Below are 23014 nucleotides of genomic sequence, written 5' to 3'. Positions count from 1 at the left end.
CACCTCCCAAAGCTATCTATTAAAATCCAGCCGAGTCTGTGGGAAGTGGTTTTGGAAATTAGTCCTTCTAAAATTATTCCTTCTATTCTTGGGGTGATCATTTCACTGTGTATACGAATATCAAATCCTTACATTGTTCACCTGAAACTAATGTAATATGCCAAACGATCCCTAATTAATTAATTAAGTCCTTCTGGAGTTCTATAAAGATAATGGGAGAAAAGGCCCTGCTGGACCAGAGCCCACATGAGGGTCACCCTTGCTAGGGAGCATGCTCAAGGAAGGGGAGGACAGCAGACCTCAGGGGGTGAAGCTTGAGGCACCAGATTATGTGCGTTTGCCTTAGCCACAGAACTTGACTAGCAGAGTTGAGAAGCGAGCAGAATCGTCTCCCCTAGTGAAGGAAGGACAACTAAAACAGGGGTAACGAGGCCTGACAACTATTTATTGCACACCTCCTATGTGCCAGTCATTATGCCAGGCACTGAGGAGGGTGCGATCAATAAGATGTCATCTCTGCCTTCCCAGCAAGCTTGCAGTCTGGCAAAGGACAGAAGCATGTAATCCACACTGGCCACTATGAAACAGTGAGGCGTGTGCCACAACTGTGAAGGCATCTAGCAGGCTATAGGAGCACGTGAGAAAGTGATCTCCCAAATCGTGAGTCAGGAGAGGCTTCTCAGAAGAATTGATGTTTACACGGAGTCGCCAAGTAGGAGTTGAAGGAATAAAGAGTGTTCCAAGCCAAAAATAAAGCATGTGCGGTGTAAAGTCACTCCTGAGGGTGAGGTGACCCTAGATCAGGTCCGGGATAAAGAAAGATCCAAAGGATTTACAAATTCAACTTAGGGTCTGCATCCCCAGTATTTGGCTATTTAGAGACATCATCTCTTCATCCTTCTGTCCCATCCATCCATCCATCCATCCATCCACAGTAGATGCTGAGATGTTTGAATTAATTAATTTTTAAAACTGTTACTGAGAAACCTAGTTTTGCCAGGCACTGTGCCAAGTGATAAAGAGGGCATAAAGAAACACAGAACATTATCCCCAGTGATGTGAAGCTTAAATTTTAATTGAAGAGATAAATCTGTGCACATATTACTAGATACGCAAGCTGAATAGAACATGCCTAAAACGTGTCCTAAAACGTGCCCTAAGAAGTTACCACTGGCAGGGGTCATGTTACCTGGAGGGAAATGTAAGTTTCAGGGCTAACATTACCAGACCAACATCAGACTGAACACTCTCCACATTTCTCATGTGTCTGTGTTTGCTTATCGGGTTTCTGTTTTGTTTTGTTTTGTTTTGTTTTCTGATATTTGTTCTTCCATAGATTCTGTGGCAACAGCGTCCGGGCCACTGCTAGTTGAAGTTGCCAAAACTCCCGGTGCCAGCCTTGGGGTTGCCCTGACTACCTCGATGTGCTGTAACAAACAGGTCATTGTCATAGACAAAATCAAATCTGCAAGTATTGCGGACAGGTGAGTGTTGTAGAAAGTGCCTACGTTTCAAAACTGCATGAGTGTTAAAATAGATATCTACATATATTTCCACACGCATATACACACATGTAATACATACACATATACACATGCCTTCACACATGTACATATCTGATTTTAAAAAGAGCTCTTCTGCCCATCTATACAAGTTTCATCAAGAAAACAAGTTACGGTTCTAGGGTTTAAAAATTAACCCACCTGTCAGCCACCCCAGATGTTATGTTGCCTCATCCAGACGTTTGGTGTGGACGTTTCCTTTAGAAATAGGAAAAAAAGGAAGTCAAGCAACTGAACAAGTTTCCCTACCATGTTCTAGGGTGATAGATTGGTTTTGCTGTAAGGTAGCTAAGTATATCTTTTGTGTGCTCCATTTAGAGAAGTCATGGGTTTTCGTGAACTGTTAACAGTTAAATCTTGCCACCATAAAATCTTATTCTTTTTTCTTAAATAAGTAAAACAATATTTTTGAAATAATGCAGTCTTTAAAGAGAAGTCTTATGCTGTCACGGAATGTTAATCTTAGGGTTTCACAATCTTCAAGGGCCCCTGAAAACATCATTCATTCCTATGACACAATAAAAACAAAAGCCCTTTTCCCTGAGTTCTTTTTGCGAATTAATATTTTAGACTCACAAGGTGAGAAGGGGGGGAAGAAAGACTACCTCACCCCCTAATAAGTTATTTCACAGCTCCTGATAGGAACTCCCCCCCACCTTCACAGCTGAAGCTCTTTAAGTGCTGCCACTCGAACTTTTTAGACAGAAGGGATGAGTTGAAATGCTTTTTTGTCTTGAGAAGTAGACTGTTTTCACTGTGGAAGTCTCTAGACATACTCCAAAAGGCCCAGCCTCCCTTGCAGGTTCCCAGCCTCTTTTTCATATGCCCTCGCCTTACCTAGGAAACCTCCAACTCAGACGCAGTAACCCGCAGCAACCCCTGTCTTGGTCAGTCTACAGCTCCACTGTGGTCTTACCCTACATTCAGCCCTTTAACAGTGACGGCCATTGATCCAGGGGTGTTCTCCAGTTCAATGGTGCAGGATGCTTTAATTTTCTCCCTCTGTTTTTTTTTCCCGTTCCGCAGGGGGTAACCAGTTTAAGGAGCTGTCCACTTGACTGGTACGTCGGGATGCTGACTGCTGTGTTTGCTTTTCTCAACTCATGCAGTAGCCAGTCTCTTGAGTTCAGCAAGGTGTAGCTCTAGCCCCCGCTTTCCCTTCACTCACCACGCAGGCCTCCTTTATGGCTCTTTTGACTCCTGCATAATTTCCATTGCCATCGAGAGCTTTTGTACTAATCGATGTTTAACTCGAAAATAACAAAATATAATACAGTAGTAAAGAACTGGTGATTTGGCAGCTTGTGTGAGAGAGTTCTGAAAAAAGCATTAGCTGAATCTCCCCGAGTTATTCCCATTCACACATAAACTAGTTGTAAATGATCCTGTTCCAGTTATGTGAGTCGCATCTTGACATCCTGAACATTGACCAGCTCATATTTATAGATATACAAACCAACAAGGAAAAATCACGGAAGAAAGTCAAGGGGAAAAATGTTCCTGTTCTTCTCTTCCCTCCCACACACTTCCCTTCAACTTCTGGCACCACCACCCTGAAATAATACGATTTCTTAAGAGGCACAAGAGAAGAACATTTCCTTGAGTTTTTCTGTATCTCCCACATTCCTCTTCATACGCAAGGTGCTTCACATTTGACAGATGGTGTTTCCTATAACACTCAGACTTTTCCTTTTTGAAGTAAATGCAAACCGCGTGAAATGTTAAGACTACGAAGGACATGAAAGTCATGTTCCAAAGACGAGAGCCCTCATCGCACTGAGTATTTCTCCTTTCCGTAGATGTGGCGCCCTTCACGTGGGAGATCACATCCTGTCCATCGACGGAACCAGCATGGAGTACTGTACGTTGGCAGAAGCCACCCAGTTCCTGGCCAACACCACTGACCAGGTCAAGCTGGAGATTCTTCCCCATCATCAGACCCGCCTGGCCCTGAAGGGACCTGAGCATGGTGAGAAGGATCCATCTGGATAAATCTCTTTATCTTGCTTTTACAGTTATTGCTTCTCTCCCAGAATTAGAAGCAGAAAGACACAGAGGCTAATTCTGGCTTTATCATTTCTTTCAGAGCAGCGGGTTATCTTTTGTTTACTTTCCTTCCTCTCCCAGATCCTTGTTCCGGAGCCAAATGTAATTTATTTGAAACCTCAAAATTGAGGAAAGAAACATTGTTTGAAATAGAATTTTCAGGCTTGTACTATTTGATATTTAAAAAAAAAAAGAAGAAGAAGAAGCAGCAGCCTTTGTTGCAAATTGAGTGTGAAGAGAAGGGGAATAATTTGACTTCCTGTTACGCAGAGTGAATGTCCACTCTACCTCAAGGACGATGAAGGCAAATTATAAAATTCTCAGTTTTTAAAAATAATTATAAAATGGGTATTAATGGCAGACGCCTCAAATTTGGGGAGGAGAAAACAGTTGTGTGAAAGGTTGACTTTCTCTACAGTTTGTCTGTTTGCCAGAATAGCTTTTTCCTTACCCCTTCCATAAAGGAACGACCTTTATGATGAAATATCTTTCCTGGGCGTGTCAGAATATTTGACTGCTTTTATTCAGTAACAAGTGTCAGCTGAGGGGACCTGCATTTTCACTGTCTGAAGCTCACAGGTACATTTGCTAAGTGTTTGTACACCATCCACCTAAGCATCTTTAAACAAAACCCAGTACAAGAGAAAGGACTTGGAGCCCAAAATCACATTGAAGAAAGACTCTTCAAGGGGGTTCTTTGTTCCAACTCCTCTCTCCTTTCCCGTAAGTCAAGTGCCCCCCCTTTTTATTCCCTGAAATCGATTCCTTGAAGCTTCACTAGTGCTGTCAGGGGGCCCTAATGGAGAAGAGCACTTTTTTTTGTATGTTTAGAGAAAGAGAACAATTTTCTCCGGAATTGAAATTTTGTTTGTGAAGAGATCATTTGTATTATGTGTCTCCCACCTTCTGAAAGACACCGCACTTTTCCACAGTTTGAAGAAAAAACGGAGGGACCGGTTAATTTTCATACTGAATGAGTCAGCTGGATGCAACCTTTTTTAATTAAATGGAGCTTAGACAGCCCTGGAGCTAATGAAAATCTCTAGTACAGCATTACCTTTATCAGATTTTAATTTTACACAATGGAGCCGAGAAGTGATGCAGTATAGGCAGGTTATGAAAAGAAATTCTGCCTCATTTGCCTAGAAGTGGGAAGGGGCTCCAGGAGGTACAGGTCATGGGAATGCACACCGTTCCGGTCAGGAGACCCCTTGGGACACCCTGGCAGAGGGGAGAGATTTCTCAAACTCAGTTTCTTCTAAATTAATCTGAAGCCGTCACTGGATTTGGAGCACAGGAGGTATAAGGATATACACTGTGTAGCGCTTTCTCAGCATGAGATTTGGCTTGGTAAATCCTGCTATCGGTGAATCAGAAATATGGAGCAGACCCTTGCAAAATGTCATTATCTTCAGCAACCTCATTTTCCCCTTTTTATTTGCCCTGTATACAAATCATAAATAGTCCAAATAGTTTCCAACTCGTGAAATATTAAATATTTTTACCTGTCAAGACAATTTGAGAGGCTGAATGTATATACTAAAATGCATGAAGACCAAGAACAAATTATTTTTTTTTTAAATACGGAAGCCCTGTTGTCATTGTGACTTTTCAGAGGGGTGCAGGGTCGGGGCTGGTAATTTAAATAATTCAAGCTTCCATTTCTGACCCCATCATCTACTTTGGCTAAAAGTTGCTCATCATCTTTCTTCTCTAGCCTACAGGCATCTCCCTACAGTTTACATTAAAATCAGACTTGCATTTCCAAGAAGGCAAAAGTATTAGCTCCTGAACATAATTAAATCACAGTTAAGAATAGGGGGGAATGCCCCCCAAATTATGTTGTTTATAATTCTCAAACTTATGTTTTTCTCTGTGGTAGAGTGGTTTTACATAGTTTTTCCCTTTTTCCACAAGAGAGTTCTGGCTATCTTTTCAGGAAGCCTGATCCCTGAACGCTTATGTCTCATCCCATGGTAGATGGAAATATATTTCCCACATTTTGTTTCACAAGAAAGCGTCCACCATAGTGTTTTCAGAGAAATAAAGAAACGGGCACATCAGTTAGGAAAAAAAAGAGATGAACTGTGCCTTTTGCTGGGAAAGAGCATTAATGGGGCACCTGGGTGGCTCAGACAGTTAAGCGTCCAACTTCGGCTCAGGTCATGATCTCACAGTCCGTGGGTTCAAGCCCCGCATCAGGCTCTGTGCTGACAGCTCAGAGCCTGGAGGCTGCTTCGGATTCTGTGTCTCCTTCTCTCTCTGCCCCTCCCCCACTCAAGCTCTGTCTCTCTCTCTCTTTCAAAAGTAAATAAATATTTTTAAAAATTTTAAATAGCGTTAAAAGTGCTTACAAGAATGAGCTCTCAATAAGATTAGAAATTGTTCCTACTGAGGGTATTTGGGAGACATAATCACGATTGAATTTCATGAGACTTTGAAAGAGAAAATGGGAGAAGAATCGCAAGGCTCAATAGAGTCAGGGCCCGGAGGACCTTCCATTTTTGAGTTCCAGGAGCAACCACAAAAGCAGCTGTTGCCTATGCCCCTCAGACATCCCAGACAGGGCAAGAGGGTACAGTTAGAAGAGAGAACAAACCAAAGGACCCTCCACGTCAGATACTTCTTAAGACTCCAACAGTGATGTCATCATAGAAGATGTAAAAAGTATTCTATTTTAACTTGCCGTTTATGTATCTGTATCAAATCTCGGAACGCCCGCAGGAGGCAGTGTAGTGCGGGTGGGCTGAAGGCAGGGATTCTTGAATCAGACTTCCAAACTTAACTGGGTGCTACCATCTTTAAATATGCCCGGTAATGTCCAAAGTCCTTAACGAACTGGGTCAGAGAGTGTGGATTTCTAAAGTCCATTCACTATACCCTGCCCTCATTTGAAACGCAGACCGTACTTAGTAAAAAAGACATCGGAGTGGCTGTTGGGGTCAATGAGCCAGACCCAGCAATGATTGCATCTTGGTAAAAAGTCATCTTACACTCCCCAAAAGAGAATGAGGATGGGGAAAGATAACCCATTATGAACTTCCCCTACAACACTCTTTATCAGGAGGAAAATGCTGCCGCAGTGTAGACATGCACACTCTGGCTGATTCCTATTCACTTATGCATTCATTGACTCATCAGTCATTATGGACTAGGCACTATTCTAGGTGCTACAAGACATCTAGTGAAGGAGACAAAGTAGATTCCCATCCTCGTGGAATTTCAGTGTAGAGAGACAAATATTTAAAATATGTTAAATAAATAAAGCCACTTCAGACTAAGTGAATAAGTACTATGAAGAACATAAAATACTAATGGGGTAGCATAGAGTCGGGCATATTCAGCCTGGGCTGGGGGGTGGTCAGAACAACTCTGAGGAGGTGGTGGCCCCTTAGCTGAGACCCGAAGGAGAAGAAGGAGTCAACCGACTGCAACCACGCAGTCAACTGGGAGAAGAATACACGAGGCAGAAAGAATGGCAAGGGCAAATGCCCTGAGGCAGGAAAGCAGCCTGGCTTGTTCTAAGAACGGCAGTAAGACCAATGGTGGCTGAAACAGTCAATGATGGGGAGAGTGACAGGGGATAAGCCCGCAGAGATAAGTAGGGGTCACATTTGATTCTCTTTGTAATTGTACCCCATTGAAGTAGCTTAAATGGGAGTGACATGATCCACCTTATATATTTAAAGGATTACCAGGTCGTACAGATACTGGGAGGTAAGTATGCAGTTGATGAAGTGGGGAGCCAAGTCTGTAGGTGTTGCAGAGGTTAGGTAGAGGAGGTGACGGCTTGGAACTAGAATGGTGGAGAGGCAGATGGAACCCAAACCAGAAACAGCAGCGGCACAGAAGGAACCGGCTGGGCCGCCTAGGGCTGTAGAATTATGGTGGCTATGCAAGTGATACTCTCTCAACCTAAGTGTCCAGTGAGTGAGATTTGTTGAGTGAGAGATACGTATTTCCTTCAAAAGATACTTTATTTGTTGGCAAGTAGAGCGAAAGTAGGCAGAATCAATGTTATCCGCGAGAGTTCATCTGTTTTTATCGAGTGTACCGGCACCGTGCAAGCACCTTGCATATAGACCTGTGGGCATAATTCTCACGGTGGTCCTGCGGGGGCGATGCTTTCGTGGTCTCCATTTGACATGTGGGGAAACTGAGGCTAAGGGAGGCTGAGTAACTAGCCACGGTCCTATAGAGAGGAAGGGCTGGAGCCAGAACTGAAACCCAGGCCTGCCTCAGCCCACAGCGCTCTTTCATTGCTAGGGCTCTGGTTCCACGGGTAGCCTTACCCCAGAAAGGCTGTGAAGTGGCCAATGATGCTGACATCACAGATGGTACAACTTAAGCCCTTGTCTAAATGAGCTTCCTTTAAATACTTACGGAGCATTTGATTCTCTGCATGAATAAATACCGTCAACTCACATGTAAGGCACCTCACGTTAGAATCATGATACTAAAAGGAGGTACGAGTTCGTTTGTTATTTTTCACTCTTGTTCAGTGAAAGACTTCGGATCGGACATAGTAATGAACATGACCTTGCTCATCTTTCAGAACACCTGGTAGAAAGTCTAAATAATATTGAAATTAGAATGGAAACGCACTACACATTTTTTTTCAATAAAGGGGACACGAAAATTTTGAAATAGCTTAACTAAAATGTTGTGGCGTCTTAAGAAAATATAAGAACACGTGAAATCTTTTGAGAATTAACTGTTTCTTTCAAATGTAAACATATCTTTTTTCAGAGATACAAAAAAGCATAAAATCTATTGAGACCTTTACTTATTAGGATACAAATATGATTCTGATATTGGTAGACGATTAAGAGTGGGTTGGTTTTTTTTTTTTTTTTGAGAAAAATCAAGTCCAAGTGATGGATCGGACTGTAATTAAAATGTCAGAACAGTAAATTGTGATATGTGACTGGTAAAGCACTTGAATCATGAGCCAGCATGATTTATTATTGTTCCTTCTATTCTTTTTCTCAAAACAAGTGCTACTAACTGACCAAGATGAGCAAATCTTTAATTACTAATCACGTGCCATAGATCTTTATGGCGTTGACTTTTAAGTTTAAAAAAAAAAAATGTTTTCAATCTGGTCTGTGAAGCACAGGGGGAGATTAGAAATTGATTCAATAGTCATTTTAAAAGAAGAAAAAATGGGCTGGCGAACGACATGCATTATTCTTGGGAAGATGGAAGGCTTCCATTCGCGATGTTAATCATCTGTTCTGCTGACCACTGAAAAAGGGCAAAGCCAGTAGATTTTCTTTTTCTTTGCAAGCAGCTTTCATTTTTTGTTACACTTTTTATTTGTACAGTTCAGTTACTTTTTCTTTTGTTTTGTTTTGTTTTGTTTTTGGTTCTTTGTTTGTTTGTTCTTATTTGTCATCATCACCTCATGTGGGCAGTGAAAATTCAGAGGAGCGACAGGCAACTTGCGTGGGATTCCTGGGCCAGCGACCACTGCAGCCTTCACACCTACCAATACCCTAATGCGTCCCACCCCGACCGTTGCAGAGCTCCGGCCCTGCCAGCCCCAAAGGCGCCTCCTCCCAACAGCCCTCGTAATGTTCCAGACTTTCTCCTCCTGGTCTTTTGTGAAAATTATATTCTGCCTCTTCCTCATCTGATTCATACCATATTTGGCTTCATGGGTGCTATGTGCTTTTTTTGTAATAGCAACTTATCGTTTCTGACATCTTTCTTAGTCTCTTCCCCTCCCGCCCTCCCCCCCCAATCAGAAAGCATTTGTCATTAGAGAAAGATGTAAATGTTCCTAATGCTTTATATGTGGTCCGGAAATTAACAGTCCAAAATATGATATAGAATACGATGTGCTCAGAACTTCCTTGTGTGCTTGGAACCACTGTGAAATTCACGTCAGAAAAGATCTACGAACGATGCATGTCTGTACTGGATGCACGGAGTTGTTGTTTACGCAGAAACGCGGTTTCATGTTTATCTCTGTGTGTGTCTAGAGCAAAATTCATAGAGCCTCCCTCTGGGTTGCATTGTGCTCAGGAGGATCGTGCTGCCCCTCAGGCAGCGGTGGGCTCTTGTAACTTTGAGATTCTACAGTGCCGTCTCCGTGGCTTCTGAGACCTGGTCTCTGCCCGGTCGGGGCACTGACTAGCCATTGCTGCCGTGTGTGTCTCTCGGGGTTGTCCCTGGCTGGCAAGGGTAGCAGGCTCACACCCCACCTGAGAATGCTCTGTGCCAAGTCTCCACTCTCTTACAGCAGCTTTGGTGTCTTCACCCTTCTCTCCTACCTCCATGAGTGCATACAGCCTGAGTTCCCTGAACATGGGGACTTTACCTCGAAGCCTCTACTCCACTAGCCCTCGCGGGACCATGATGAGGAGGAGACTGAAAAAGAAAGACTTCAAAAGCTCACGTAAGTGAAACAGTCACCGTTGTCTCATGGGCTGGAGAAGATGGGCGGGCTGGTCGGAGTCTGTGGGAAGAGTGTTTTCTGGTGCCTAAATGATCAGGTGGATGCTAAGGGGCTCCCAGCTCTATGCCAGAGGTCCCTGAAATGCTATCTAGTATCTACATGATACTGATTGCCCAGAACAATTTCAGACTGAATTAGTTAGTTTGTACTATCTTTGCCGACAACTTTTTGTTTGAAATTTCTTTTCTTGCTCTTTGGATCTGATACGGTAACCAAAGAGGTGATTTTTTTTCCCTTTGAGACTCCTTCCTTATATTCTGGGTGACTTTGGACATGAAACATTTGTTCTCAGTTCCTTACTCACTCCAAATCAATGTTTTGAAAACTAGGTCTCCCTCCTGATAAATATAAGAAAGAACCCCATGCATCTGTTTAATATGATTATATCATGTAATCACTTCTCTTTCCAACCAGATCGAATCATAGTCTAGAGAGGTGGGAGTATTTCCTGTCCTATATGTCCCCTTTGGTGGCTGTAGTTGTGATTCCTATAGAGAAACTCAAAGAAGGTGGGGTCTCTTCCTGCACTTACCATAAAAATAAAATAAGGAACACCCTTGAGTTACCTAAATAAAATAAAACCCAGACTCTTCAAGGCTGGAAGTGAAGAGAATGTTAGGAGAAGGGATGTTTGGACCTATTGGCTTTTCAGCTTGTTTGTCAGAGATTCATCTTCACAAGAGGACCCACCATGCCACCATCACGGAGACCAGCCACCACCCACCCTGGGAAATGGTCTCTTCATGTTACAGGAAGCTGAAGGTTTCCTTACAAAGAAAACCACTGCAAAAGATAGGGTCACACCGTGGTATAGTCATGATTTTGCCTTGCATATCCCTTCAAATGTAAGGGGATTTTTTCATCTTTAGTATATGTGCAGGACAGTAAATTTAAAAATAGGAAAATAGAAGGAAGGTTGAGTTTAGGTAAAATGAGAACAAACGGCTTCTGGAGTCTCAGATCTTTCTCAGCTGACATGAAAGTAGATTATTCAGTCTTGGAAGAAACCATTTGAAGGCAGTAGAGTGAAGTGGTTAGAAGCATAGATGTGGGAACCAGGCTGCCCGTGCTCTCATCCCAGCATCATTGCTGTAGGACCTTGAGCAAGGCACCTAAGCTCTCTATGCCTCGGCCTCCTTAGCTACAAAACAGGGATTAATTACTTACTTCATTGGGTAATTGGGAAGATTATATGAAAGAATATACATATTCACACCACCAAAAGGGACATATGGGACAAGAAATACACTCTGTGAGGAGAATGTATATTATTAAGTACATATTATGCATATTATTTTAAAATTATATATATTGGGGCACCTGGGTGGCTCAGTCAGTTAAGCATCCGACTTCGGCTCAGGTCATGATCTCATGATTCATGGGTTCGAGCCCTGTGTCAGGCTCTGTGCTGACAGCTCAGAGTCTGGAGCCTGCTTCAGATTCTGTGTCTGCCTCTCTCTTTGCCCTTCCCTCACTTGTACTCTGTGTCTCTTTCCTTCAGAAATAAATAAACTTAAAAATACATATATACATACATACAATAATATGTGTTAATACATGTACATATATGTATATACATATTATACACATAGTTTATGTATGTGTTATATATATAATTTTCTCAATTATATACCATATACAATATACTATATACAATAAATACTATATATATTATATACATATGCTAGAACAACACCTGGTAAATGGTAAACACTATTTAATTGTTAGCCATTTGAATAGTTTAAGTGTTAGTTAGTATGCCTTGAATCTAAATTGCCATGTGTGAAAATCTGTTGACACTGATCCCAACTTTAGACATTTTTCACAGTGACTACTTTGGCATAATACATAGGTTCTGGGTCTTCCATGTAATGCCATCAGGGCTTGTGGTGGATTTTTGTATATGAAATTTTTTACAAGTAATGCCTTTGGGTGCAGCGTCCCTCACCGACAGCAACAGCCTAACAGCCCTCATCAGGGAAGAGCAATTAAAATGAATTCATTAATGTTTGTACTTCTGCTTGAATGGCTACACATTTGTTTGTGTTAGGTAAGACTCACTCTGTTGACTAAAGGCATTAGTGACTCCAAATGAGTGATAATATGCTTGGCTATCTCGGGTTGATATTTACATAGCTTGAATTTTACAGTAGGAAACAAAGCTGAGATCACACTGTCACTGATCCCCATAATCAACTCAAATTCTCTTTTGAATCAGAAAGTTATTCTCCAACATAGTAGAAACAGACAGACACGTGGCTCCAGAAATTGCAAGCTATTTGTGTTTTTTGGAGACATCGGCCACCAGGGCACCACTGACCGTATACCTACCAGAATGTTTATGAAAGTGTCTCAGGAGATCACACATTTTATATTGTGATCAAACAACAAGGTCCAAAACTTTGATTCGTACTCCAAAAAGGCCTACAAAAATAATGATAGCATTCCAAAGCCAGAAAAAAGTAATTGCTGTTTTTGTTCTTTTGTTTTTCTTAAGTTTCTCTTTTCTCTCTCTCTCTCTCTCTCTCTCTCTCTCTCTCTGTCTCTGCTTCTGGTATGGTCACATTTGATGTAAGGGTTTTCCCAAATAACTGATAATAAAAGTTTTATTATGCTCTCACTATACCATGGTTTATTTCCACCACTTTATTTATGTCTTTGTTCTATGCCACCGTTTGCTGCCCCCTTTCTAATACTTACGTTTCCATGGCAACCAGGCCATTTGTATGGACGATGAATCATGGCAAAGTCACAACAAATACAATAAAAAGTCTCTTCGCTGTACTGGTGATGAGGTGAGGCCAGAGCCTACAAAACAGAAAAAATTCTCACATATGTTCCTGGTACAAAAGGACATGCCAGAAAAGAATTGAAGTCTTCTCATAAATATTGAAAGATTCTGTATCATTGACCGAAGGGGCGAATACAGGAAGTCTGTAACAACATGTAACAAGAATTAAAGCAGGAAAGTTCCGTGTTTGTTTCACAGGAAGAAGGATGAGTATCCCCAGCACCAGGCTGGGAGGAGTGTCACAAAGCCCTGGAAGGATTGCAGAGCTGTGTCACAGAGGGAACCCTTTTGTCAGCTCTTCTGGAATCTTACTGACCTTTGCCTCACAACCTGGGCTGTCCCTTTTTCTGCCTCAGAGGCTAAGGCTCTTTCCAGAACCCTGTCATCCCCCTGTGATGGCAGCATGACTGAGCAGCGGACCCGGTTCCTTCCCCCTGCTTCCTGCTTCTGCACACACAGCCAGTGTAGGCTCTGCCTGTTCTCAGTCCACCTGAATTGCAGCCAAGCGTAGAAGTTAGATGACATTCCCAGAATAGTCTTTGCCTCTTTTGCCATCCCCGTGTGCTACTAGGGAGGCCAACATGGAAAAGAGTTGAAAGGAAGAGAATGAAAAAACCTAACAAGTTTTGTCCCTGCCACCAACCACTGAAAAAAGATCGGAGGACAAAGGCGGCTAATGGTGAGCTTTTATAAGTGAGCATGCAGGGAGCCCTTCAGGGAACAGCCTAAGAGCTGCCCGCCCCACAAGCTGACCCCCATCTGGAGAAGGGAGCTGTTGGACACCCATACCGTGCGCCTGAACTGGATCACACGGTACACAGTGGGCTGGATCCCCAGCAGGCCGACTGTAAGGGGAAATACTTGAGTGACACAGAGGTCTTGAGTTACAGGATCAAATAATGGTGAACACCATATATGGATAAACCTTTGCAATCCATTGCTCCCTATACTTTTTAAATGCTTTTCCTATCTGACAGTTAACCTCACAGCCTTCTAAGAAGGCAGATTTTTAAGCTTTAGAAGCTAACAAGTTGTTTCTGGTTTTCCTCCCTTCCTTACACTAGAAAAGACAAGAATTGACAAAAACCACAGGGTCATTTCCTGCAAACCTGAAGGGTTGCGAACAGAACCCTCCAAACGTGAACAGGAGCAGGACAGAGCAGATGCGGATCGTGAACACAACCGTGGGGCCCACACCATTTAGCAGTGTTCACAGCATGTCAGTGATTTAGTCCTTTCCTTCCTCGCCTGTGAGTAGAAGAAATGGGCGCACTTCAGTTCAGAGCCAGGACCTTGCAGGAGTCTCTACTACCGGAGAGAGAATTCATCATACAAATTTTTAAATTACGGCATTATAATTCATAATAATTCACCTTTGTGAATAGTTGGCCACATTAATGAAGCAGGATAATCAAGCTCATCTTTTTTTCCTCTGAGTAATATTGGTTGCTTTTCTTCTTCTGGCTCATCATCTTTAAATCTACCATTTATCTTTTTCATGTCTGGTTATAATTTGCAAGACTTTAATTTGTGTGAGTAATCAGTACGTACAATTCCAAATGAAATTTTACTGTTCCAAAGAACATTTCAGTGTATCGAAGGACTTTCAGAGTTAATTATAAAATCCTAGATTATTTAATATAATCCTACATTTATTAGATACATTGTAAACTTTTATAATTATAAAACCAATATTTAACATAATTTTAATCCTAAATTAAAGGTCCTAATAATTTCTATTGTCTCAACTTGACTCCAGATGACGCTTACAAATTTAATGATGCCCACAGTGAGCACTTAGATCTATTTTCAAAACCTTCTAGAGAAGTCCGTTTCTGAACCATCTTCTCTAACTGTTGCAAGAATGCAGCAAGTCTCTCCTTCGAGAAGATCTTTACTATATCTAGCCTAATCTGTTCCTCCTATTATGATTGACCCATTTCTTCTTAATCCTCTCTTAGTGGAAATGGCATTTAGCTGACTTAAAGTTTCAAAAGTGGTTTTTAACTCCAGTTAAGTTGTCCAAAAATCTATACCAAACTGAGATCTCCGATGAAAAAACTGTGTATATTAATGTGAACCTATAGAAAAATTCACAGAAAGTATTCCTATTGAAGTAAGAAGTAATAGAAGATAGAATGGAAGTAATCTGCCAAATAGGGGATGTCCTAATATTATATTCCTGCCTACTATGAGAACAGACTGGAAAGAAATGCAACTCTCCGGATCCATACTACCTACTCCTGGCGGTTCTGTGCCATCAGGAGCAAAATGTGTAATCTGGAGAGCAGGTAAAGTACAGTTGACATCAACAAAGCACACTAGAAAGTGTGATCTGAATGAATATAGTCCATGTGTCGGATCTTGGAATTGTAGGCCACCAGCTGTAAAAGGCTCAGGGTTGGAAGCTACCTTCACCCCCTACTGCAGGCTACTTTAATCTCATTGATGTGAATTTTGTTGTGAGAACTATGATGATGTTTCTTAAGAAGAAGTAGATTTTCCTTCCTTCTAGACAGATGACCTATCGCATCTTCCTCTGCCATGTCAGCTACAATGTCGGGATGAACTACATAGTGGAAAAATTGGGGTCCTGAGGGACAACTTTCTAGTTCCTTAACTCAGCAGAACCTGCATGAAATGTTGGTTCCAAAAAGAAAAATGTGGATAATATCACAAAACTCAATTAGTTCTTCCTTTATTTAGTGTTCATTGAATGTTCCGGGCATTGGGATTTCAAAGAGGAAAAGATCTGGGTTCCAATCTTTAAAAACAAGGATGCTGAATGCTGAAGTAGGACCATGTATTAGAAATGTGTAGATGTAGACAGGGGAGTACCTAACTCTGCCTGGAGAAAGCAGGGAAAGGGACATTGAAAGCCCAGGGGAAGAGCTAAAGGGACAGAGGGATGTAAGCAGGGCTGCAGCAGATAGGCAGGAGACTGGATAGGCAGGGGACATGAACTTATGAAGGTTCCCACGAGCTCTGTTAGCACTGGGGTGGTTGTTCTATAGAAAATAGGGAGGCGTTGAAAGAGTCTAAATGGGAGGATGACCTCTGCCCATTAGATAAGCCACTCTGGCAGCAATTGGGAGGCTGTTCGCATAAGACAAGAGGCAAGGACATGGTTCTAAGTCTATATAGTGATCTGTATTAGCAATGATGAGGCCCTACTTTAGAGAATAGATACACTGGGGGCCTCATCATGAAGAGAAAGTTAACCTGGCAAGTTGATATGTAGAAAATGTTGGGCATGAGAGGACCAGAAACATCCATATTCACATATTTGAAATAAACTAAACATCTGAAATACAAATAATAAAAGCCTGGACTGAAGCGTTAACAATAAGAAGGGAAAAGAGGATTTATAGAAGTTAGATTTCAGTGGTCATCCTGAAAGGACTTAGCCATTGTCTTGATTGAATTTGAGACGATGGGGATGTTCTGAGTCAAAGGCTACTTTGAGATTTCAGGCCTGGTGGACTATAAGCATGATGGTCCCATTCATAGAAACCGTAGGGGGAATGCAAAAGAGAGGATGACTAACTCAATTTTTAAAATGTTGAGCTTCGAGGAGTCCGTGAGACCTTCTTGTGGATGGGATATCCACGTCAGGAAATTCATCACCGGAGCTTGAGAGAAACTGGAGAGGTAGATTTGAGAAGATACATGCAGAGGTCATTTTACAGAAGCAGTAGAAGTAAATGAGGGAAAGGAGAGTAGAGAAGGCTTAGAAGAGAACCACAGGGAAGTCTATGTTTGCCGTGTAGACTACGCAAAGGAACTGGGGGGGGCTGAAAAAAGTCAGAAACTAAGAACGAACCTTCACTGAAACCAAGGGAGCAATTTCAGAAAGAAAAGGATAGTTCCCAAGCCACTTGCTTACAGAGTAGTTAGAGCAGAAGACGGCCATTGATTTTGGCCGTCAGGAAGTCATCAGTGAGAGTAGTTTCAGTAAAGGGTGAAAGGAGAGGCCAAGTTTTAAGCAGGCCCAGAATCAGTACAAACCCATAGGGAGAGGTCAGAAAGCTAGGGGAGTGAGCAGGAAAGTTGGAAAAAGCAAGAGAGAAGTATTTATGACACAAAATCACAGGGAGCCGAAATGGATAGGACCAGAAAGGAGGAGGTAGCCTTGAAATGGAAAGAAGGATACATCCTCCTGGGGAAAAGAAGGAAGTTAGAATAGATGATACAGAGAAATCGAAGTTGAAAAGAATGCTTTTAAGGAACTCTTGTCAAATGGCTGGATCTTTTCAGTCTGGTAGGAAATGAAGTCAGGAGTCAAGTTTGATCCTTATAAGGGTGGAAATGTTTGAGACAGATCCCGTGAGAAATCAAATAAGGAGTCAAAGGGGGCGCCTAGGTGGCGCAGTCGGTTAAGCGTCCGACTTCAGCCAGGTCACGATCTCGCGGTCTGGGAGTTCGAGCCCCGCGTCGGGCTCTGGGCTGATGGCTCAGAGCCTGGAGCCTGTTTCCGATTCTGTGTCTCCCTCTCTCTCTGCCCCTCCCCCATTCATGCTCTGTCTCTCTCTGTCCCAAAAATAAATTTTAAAAAAACGTTGAAAAAAAAATTAAAAAAAAAAAAATAAGGAGTCAAAGTATTACACAACAGAAAATTCCAGGGCCCCATAGAGAATTGTGTGAATGTGTAGTGACTTTCTCTAGCACCCATCAGCAACTTAGTAAGAGCACGGGAGTGGAGTGGGCATTACCAAAGAATATTGAGTATTAGACTATAGAAAATGTCATGAGCTTTCAGCATCTCTGATTCCAGCAGCTGCATCATTGAAGTGGTCACCAGGGATCCAGGGGGAGCATGGAGGGAAACGATGCCAGTAAAAGGCAATACATAAAGATGGTAACTTTCAAACTGGATTCCCCAGATTCCCATAGGAGGAATGGGAAGGCCTCCTCTAGGGTCTCCCATTCCTACCTCAGTATCTTCAGTAGCTCTGGTTTTATCTGAAATACAAAGACATCCCTTACATGCTTTCATTTGAAGAGGGAGGGGTCAGGGGGAATCTGTTGCTAACAAGTTTGCAAACCACTGGACTGGAAGACAGGTGAGAGAGAGTGGGGCTAGAAGTCATCAAAGAGGGAGAATGAGGTCGGAAGGACCGGGGGGAGATGGCTACTAAGATTGCGTGGTCAACAAAGAGGATTCAGATATGAAGATCCCAGAGCGGTCTCCAGTTGAAGGATGGTGGGGTCCAGCACAGGGTTCTGCTGATAGAGAGCTGAAGTCGGGTGCAATTGCTAATAATCAGCACTGAGAGACCCAAAGAAGCACAAAGCCAGGCGTTCAATTATTGCCATGATGTCAAAGATACTGAGGACATGGAAAAGCGACAGACTAGAAGGGGCAAATTAAGAGCCGAGTCTGAAGTCAGTGAGGAAATGGGGGGGAAACAGGAAAAGTAGAGAACATCATGGGTTTGAAGAGGAGACAAAGCAGAAATAAGTACATAATATAGAACTTCAAAATAGGAGTGGTTTAAGGTAAAAAGCACTGCATGTGTGGAGCACGGAAGGTTCTAACCCTTTCTCTGTCCTTGTCCCCTGCAGGGAGAGTGAAAGAAAATAGCTTCTGGGTGGAGGGGTTTCTGAGGTACATGGTGTCAGCAGATGTCAATTGCAGTAAGGAGGCCAGACTCTTTTGGAGGAAGTGACAGTCCCACATGGGACCCTGCAGAGAGCTTGCTCACAGAAAGCAAAGGAGGCGCAGGTCCCAGTGGGCATCAATGAGAGAAAGGCATCGGGGAGTGGAGTGGCCTTTTCGTGACCCGCCAGAGATCCAGTGGGAAAGAACAAAGGCTAAAGAGCCAAAATTTGGGGATAGGAGAAATAGAAAGTTTAAACGACTCCATCAAGCCAACCCAATGCTAGATTAAGGTTGACGAGCAGCACGAACTTATTTCAAGGAGACCAAAATATCCCACCATTACCAATGAGCTTTTTTTTAAATTTTTCCTTCTTTCAGAGACATAATCTGTGTCAGCAAGGCCGGCGTCTCTGGTGCTTGCTCCAACCTAACGTCATTCTTTTTCGTGTTTGTTCCTCCAGTGTCTTTAGCCTCGAGCACAGTGGGCCTGGCTGGGCAGGTCGTTCACACAGAAACCACAGAAGTTGTGCTGACAGCCGATCCCGTCACAGGATTTGGGATCCAACTGCAGGGCAGTGTGTTTGCCACGGAGACGCTCTCTTCCCCACCTCTGATTTCCTATATTGAAGCTGACAGCCCAGCCGAGAGGTAAGACACTCCTTGACAGCATCCTTTTCTGTGTATTTCTTGTGCCCGGTATCTTTGAATAGCTAATAAATTAGGGAACAGGGCTCAATGCAGGAAATGCAGGATGTGATGAACTCTCCGTTCCGACAGTAAAATTTTACGTTCTTGATAAGGTTTGAGAAGAAAAACGAGTGTGGGTGCCTTTATCTAGCAGATTGTTGTCTGGCAGGGACTGGAGGCTGTATTAATTAAAAAGGAAAATATCTCTGAAGTTCCAACTTTATTATAATCATTCCTCTGCTGTGGGGAGCTGTACATTCATCACTACTATATATTGGTTCAGATCAGATTAAAACAATGCCATAGTTTTAAATTATTTGTTCCTTCTCTGGGGTACATCAACATTGCCTGGCTCACATCTGGAGCCATCAAACACAAGAGTGCAAGACCTTGCAGTTGACCTAATACGATGCCCACAGCATTGAATGAACAAGACCGAATGGTTACGCTATTTCACAAGGATCAAACAATACAGATTTGGCAACTTCAACTTGATAATTACTTACTCTGGCTACAGTCTCTAACATGTGGTTCTAAATATAGATGTGGGGTGCTACAGATTGGAGACAGAGTGATAGCCATTAATGGGATTCCAACTGAAGACAGCACCTTTGAGGAAGCCAACCAGCTCCTCCGAGACTCTTCAATCACGAGCAAGGTCACACTGGAAATCGAGTTTGATGTTGCAGGTATGGTCATATAATCGCGAGTCAGCTGCAGAGTCAGGAGTGGACCGCATGTGAATTATATGGATTGTGTGGCAGATGGGGAGCTATTTTTTTTTACCTACTGAACATGTTTTTGTTTAGGAGATTTGGGGTGTCATTTTGTATTGAGCATTACTTTTGTACTATTCGTTAAAATGTCACCATAAGAACAGATGAAAATAAATGTGACAAAGTGAATAAGTATTAGCTGCTATAAAGGTGATTTTTAAAAATCACGTACCCTTTATTCTTCCTGATTTTCCCCTATATGCTCGAGAAACCATATTCTTCTGTCACATGGATGAGAAAAGCCTGTCTTTGACCCTTCCCACTGCAAAGAACATGTGGAAGTTTGGTAGGGAACAATGAAAACGCATTAGGTGGATTTATACAAGCCCAGCAGGTAAATAATTCATTCTCTAGTGTGAAAAAGAAATTGCACCGGACACTTGTTAAAAACAAGGAAGACTTTATTCAAGACTATTTCAAGAGAGATCAAGAGTTGGAATAGGGAAGAGAGATTAAACTCAACCCCAAAGACAGTATGGGCAGGTGGGAATTTATGGCCACCAAGCAAGGTGAGGGTAGGGAGTCATGGAATGAAAAATTACTAACAGGAACTTGATTAGATATCAAGGGGGTGGGAATGAAGAATTTGATTGTAGATTCCAGGGTGGGGGGATTCCAACAACCTGAGTTAGCAGGATTCTCGCTAAAACTGGGCTCGGCAAGTCAAAGATAAGGCCTCGTTGAAAAGAGGACCCAGAGGAGCCTAACTTAAGTTTGATCGGGAAGGGAATCCTTGTCAGTAGCTAACAGGTGTGTGGATTTTAGAGGTCGCTGCTAGTTTCCATTTAATGAAATGGTCTTCATACAGTGATATACCACTTCATAGAGCCAACAATCTTTACCAACTGGTAAAGATACGCCTTTGGACGTAGGGATTGCATCTTCCCAGCAAATGCTTGCTGAGTTTTTACTGTGGGCCAGCTGGAGATGCAGCAGTAGACATGGAAGAAAAAATAACTCCTTCCTTCATGAAGCATATAGTATTACAGAAAGTTGATTTTTAAGTTAATGAATATAACTTTAGACAGTAATAAGTGCTCTGGGGAAAAGAAAACAGGATGGGGATGAGAGAATGGCTGTGGGGAGCTATTTTCATGGGATGATTCTCTGAGGAAGTGACATTTGAGCAGAGATTTGAAGGTTGGGAAGGAGCCAGCTACGTCCTGGGAGGAGGGTATTCCAGGTAGAAGGAACAGCCAGCGTAAAAGACATGGGCCAGATTAGTAAGATGGATGGATTTGAGAACCAATGGAAAGGGTTCTCACTGCAGCATAAGGAAGTTGGGGGTGACGATCACGTTTGGAATTGGAGATGGGGTAATAAGGATTGGACGGGGCCAACTTAAGATGTGGCTTGAAGCAGGACTAGCAGAACTTGTTTATGGAATGGATATGGAAAATGAGAGAAAGGGAAAATCATGGATGACTCCTGAGGTGTAAGAGTCAGCAATCAAGTAGAGTGATGGCTTTAAGCGAGAGGAAGACTTGAGGAATGGAAATTTGAGGATAACAACAAGTTCTGTTTTATGCGAGTGGGTTAGGGGCAGAGAGAGAGGGAGACACAGAATCCGAAGCAGGCTCCAGGCTCCGAACTGTCAGCACAGAGCCCGACGCTGGGCTCTAACTCACAAACCGTGAGGTCGTGACCTGAGCTGAAGTCGGTCACTCAACCAACTGAGCCACCCAGGCACCCCGAACAAGTTCTATTTTAGACATGACTAGGCAAATCCAGTTTAGACATGACTAGGCAAACTGCCAGTTCTAGGGGGAAAGGGACAAGCACATCCATTCCTTAGTTCAGAAGACAATTATCGAGCACCAGTTACTCAGTGCTAGGCACTGTGCTATGTTCAGATCATTTAAAGGGAAAATAAAAAGGATTAATATCTTCAAAGAGCTCAGAGTCAATTAGACAAGAGCCAGATCTGCTAAAAGATAAGAATAGACTTACTGAATGTGTGTTGCCACTGGCATATGAAAGGAAGTGCCCGATGGGGGATCTGGGCCAGAGAGCAGCCTTGAGGAGGAACCACCATGTCAGTGACTGGTGAAGTCACTGAAATACAGGAGACCAGTAAGGAACGAGTGGCAGGAAGGAGGGGATGCTGCCTGAGGAATTCTAAGATGGAAAGGGGAAGGATGCTAGCCAAGGAAATAATGTAGGTGCAATATGAGAAGTGAAAGGAGAACCCAAAAAAGGTAGCATTTTGGAAACCAAAACAAGAACTTCAAGGTCGTGGTCAATAGCATAAAGGGGCTTCAGAGAATTCAAGTAATATAAGGCAAGAAAGGTCCATTGGATTTGGCAATTCAGAAAAAAAGACATTGCAGAGTATATTCAGGGAGTTGGGGGACAGGAGTCAGACCACAGAAAGCCGAGGAGTGAGGAATGGGCAGAGAAATACAGGCAGGCTATGCTTGCTTTCTGCCAATGAACTGGGTTTTGAAAGAGGGTAACTAGAAAAATGCAGTGAATGGATAAAAAGGACAGAGGCCACTGTGGCCTCTTCTTCTTTGAAAACTTCTACAGCATTTAATTACATACTGGACACTCTGTTTTATCCTCTAATCAGTGGTTCTCAGTCAAGATCAGTTTTGCCCTGTGGAACATTTGGCAATGGTAAGAAATTTCGCTGTGGGTGAGAAAAAGATGGGGTAAAAGATAAAATATTCGGAGTTCAGAGGGGAGTTATTTGTTTTGTTGTTTTGTTTTGTTGAGATTGGAGAGATCTGAACATGTCTGAGGCCTGAAGTGAATGAGGGAGAAAAAAGATAATTGATGGATATAGGTCCCTAAAGGGATGAGCAGAGAAGTTGTCTAGAACACAGGTAGATAACTAGTCTAAGACAAAAGGTTGATGGCCGCCTCTTGTGAGTTTGAAGAGAAGGATGTGAGAATATAACTATTGAGACATTCATGTAAGAACTGTCAAGCAAAGGTAAAAGGATCAGCATCTTGGAGAGTTGAAAAGAATGATGGTTTAGAATAGCTAATGGGGAAATGACTGAGAAAGCTAACCAGACCCATGTACAGGGATTTTCCAGTTGGGTGGTGGACCATGTAAAGTCCAGAAGCTCTAAGTTAATA

General features: G+C 42.6%; 1 protein-coding gene across 9 annotated transcripts in view; it reads left to right on the top strand.

Annotated features, from left to right (window-relative positions):
- GRIP1 (glutamate receptor interacting protein 1) overlaps positions 1-23014 on the top strand; it is a 687701-nt gene that overhangs the window by 582535 nt on the left and 82152 nt on the right. For 8 of the 9 annotated variants that reach the window (XM_047866742.1, XM_047866738.1, XM_047866739.1 and 5 more), the window contains 6 exons: positions 1337-1484; positions 3362-3531; positions 9026-9181; positions 9856-10011; positions 18926-19112; positions 19695-19840. In XM_047866742.1, the coding sequence (XP_047722698.1) occupies positions 1337-1484; positions 3362-3531; positions 9026-9181; positions 9856-10011; positions 18926-19112; positions 19695-19840 (963 nt within the window). The remainder of the gene's footprint in view (positions 1-1336; positions 1485-3361; positions 3532-9025; positions 9182-9855; positions 10012-18925; positions 19113-19694; positions 19841-23014) is intronic. The other variant, XM_047866736.1, reaches the window with a different exon arrangement.

Source organism: Prionailurus viverrinus, chromosome B4 (assembly GCF_022837055.1).
Source record: "Prionailurus viverrinus isolate Anna chromosome B4, UM_Priviv_1.0, whole genome shotgun sequence".
NCBI lineage: Eukaryota > Metazoa > Chordata > Mammalia > Carnivora > Felidae > Prionailurus > Prionailurus viverrinus.
Note: the sequence above shows the minus strand (reverse complement) of the source record. Positions and strands in the feature narration are given on the sequence as shown.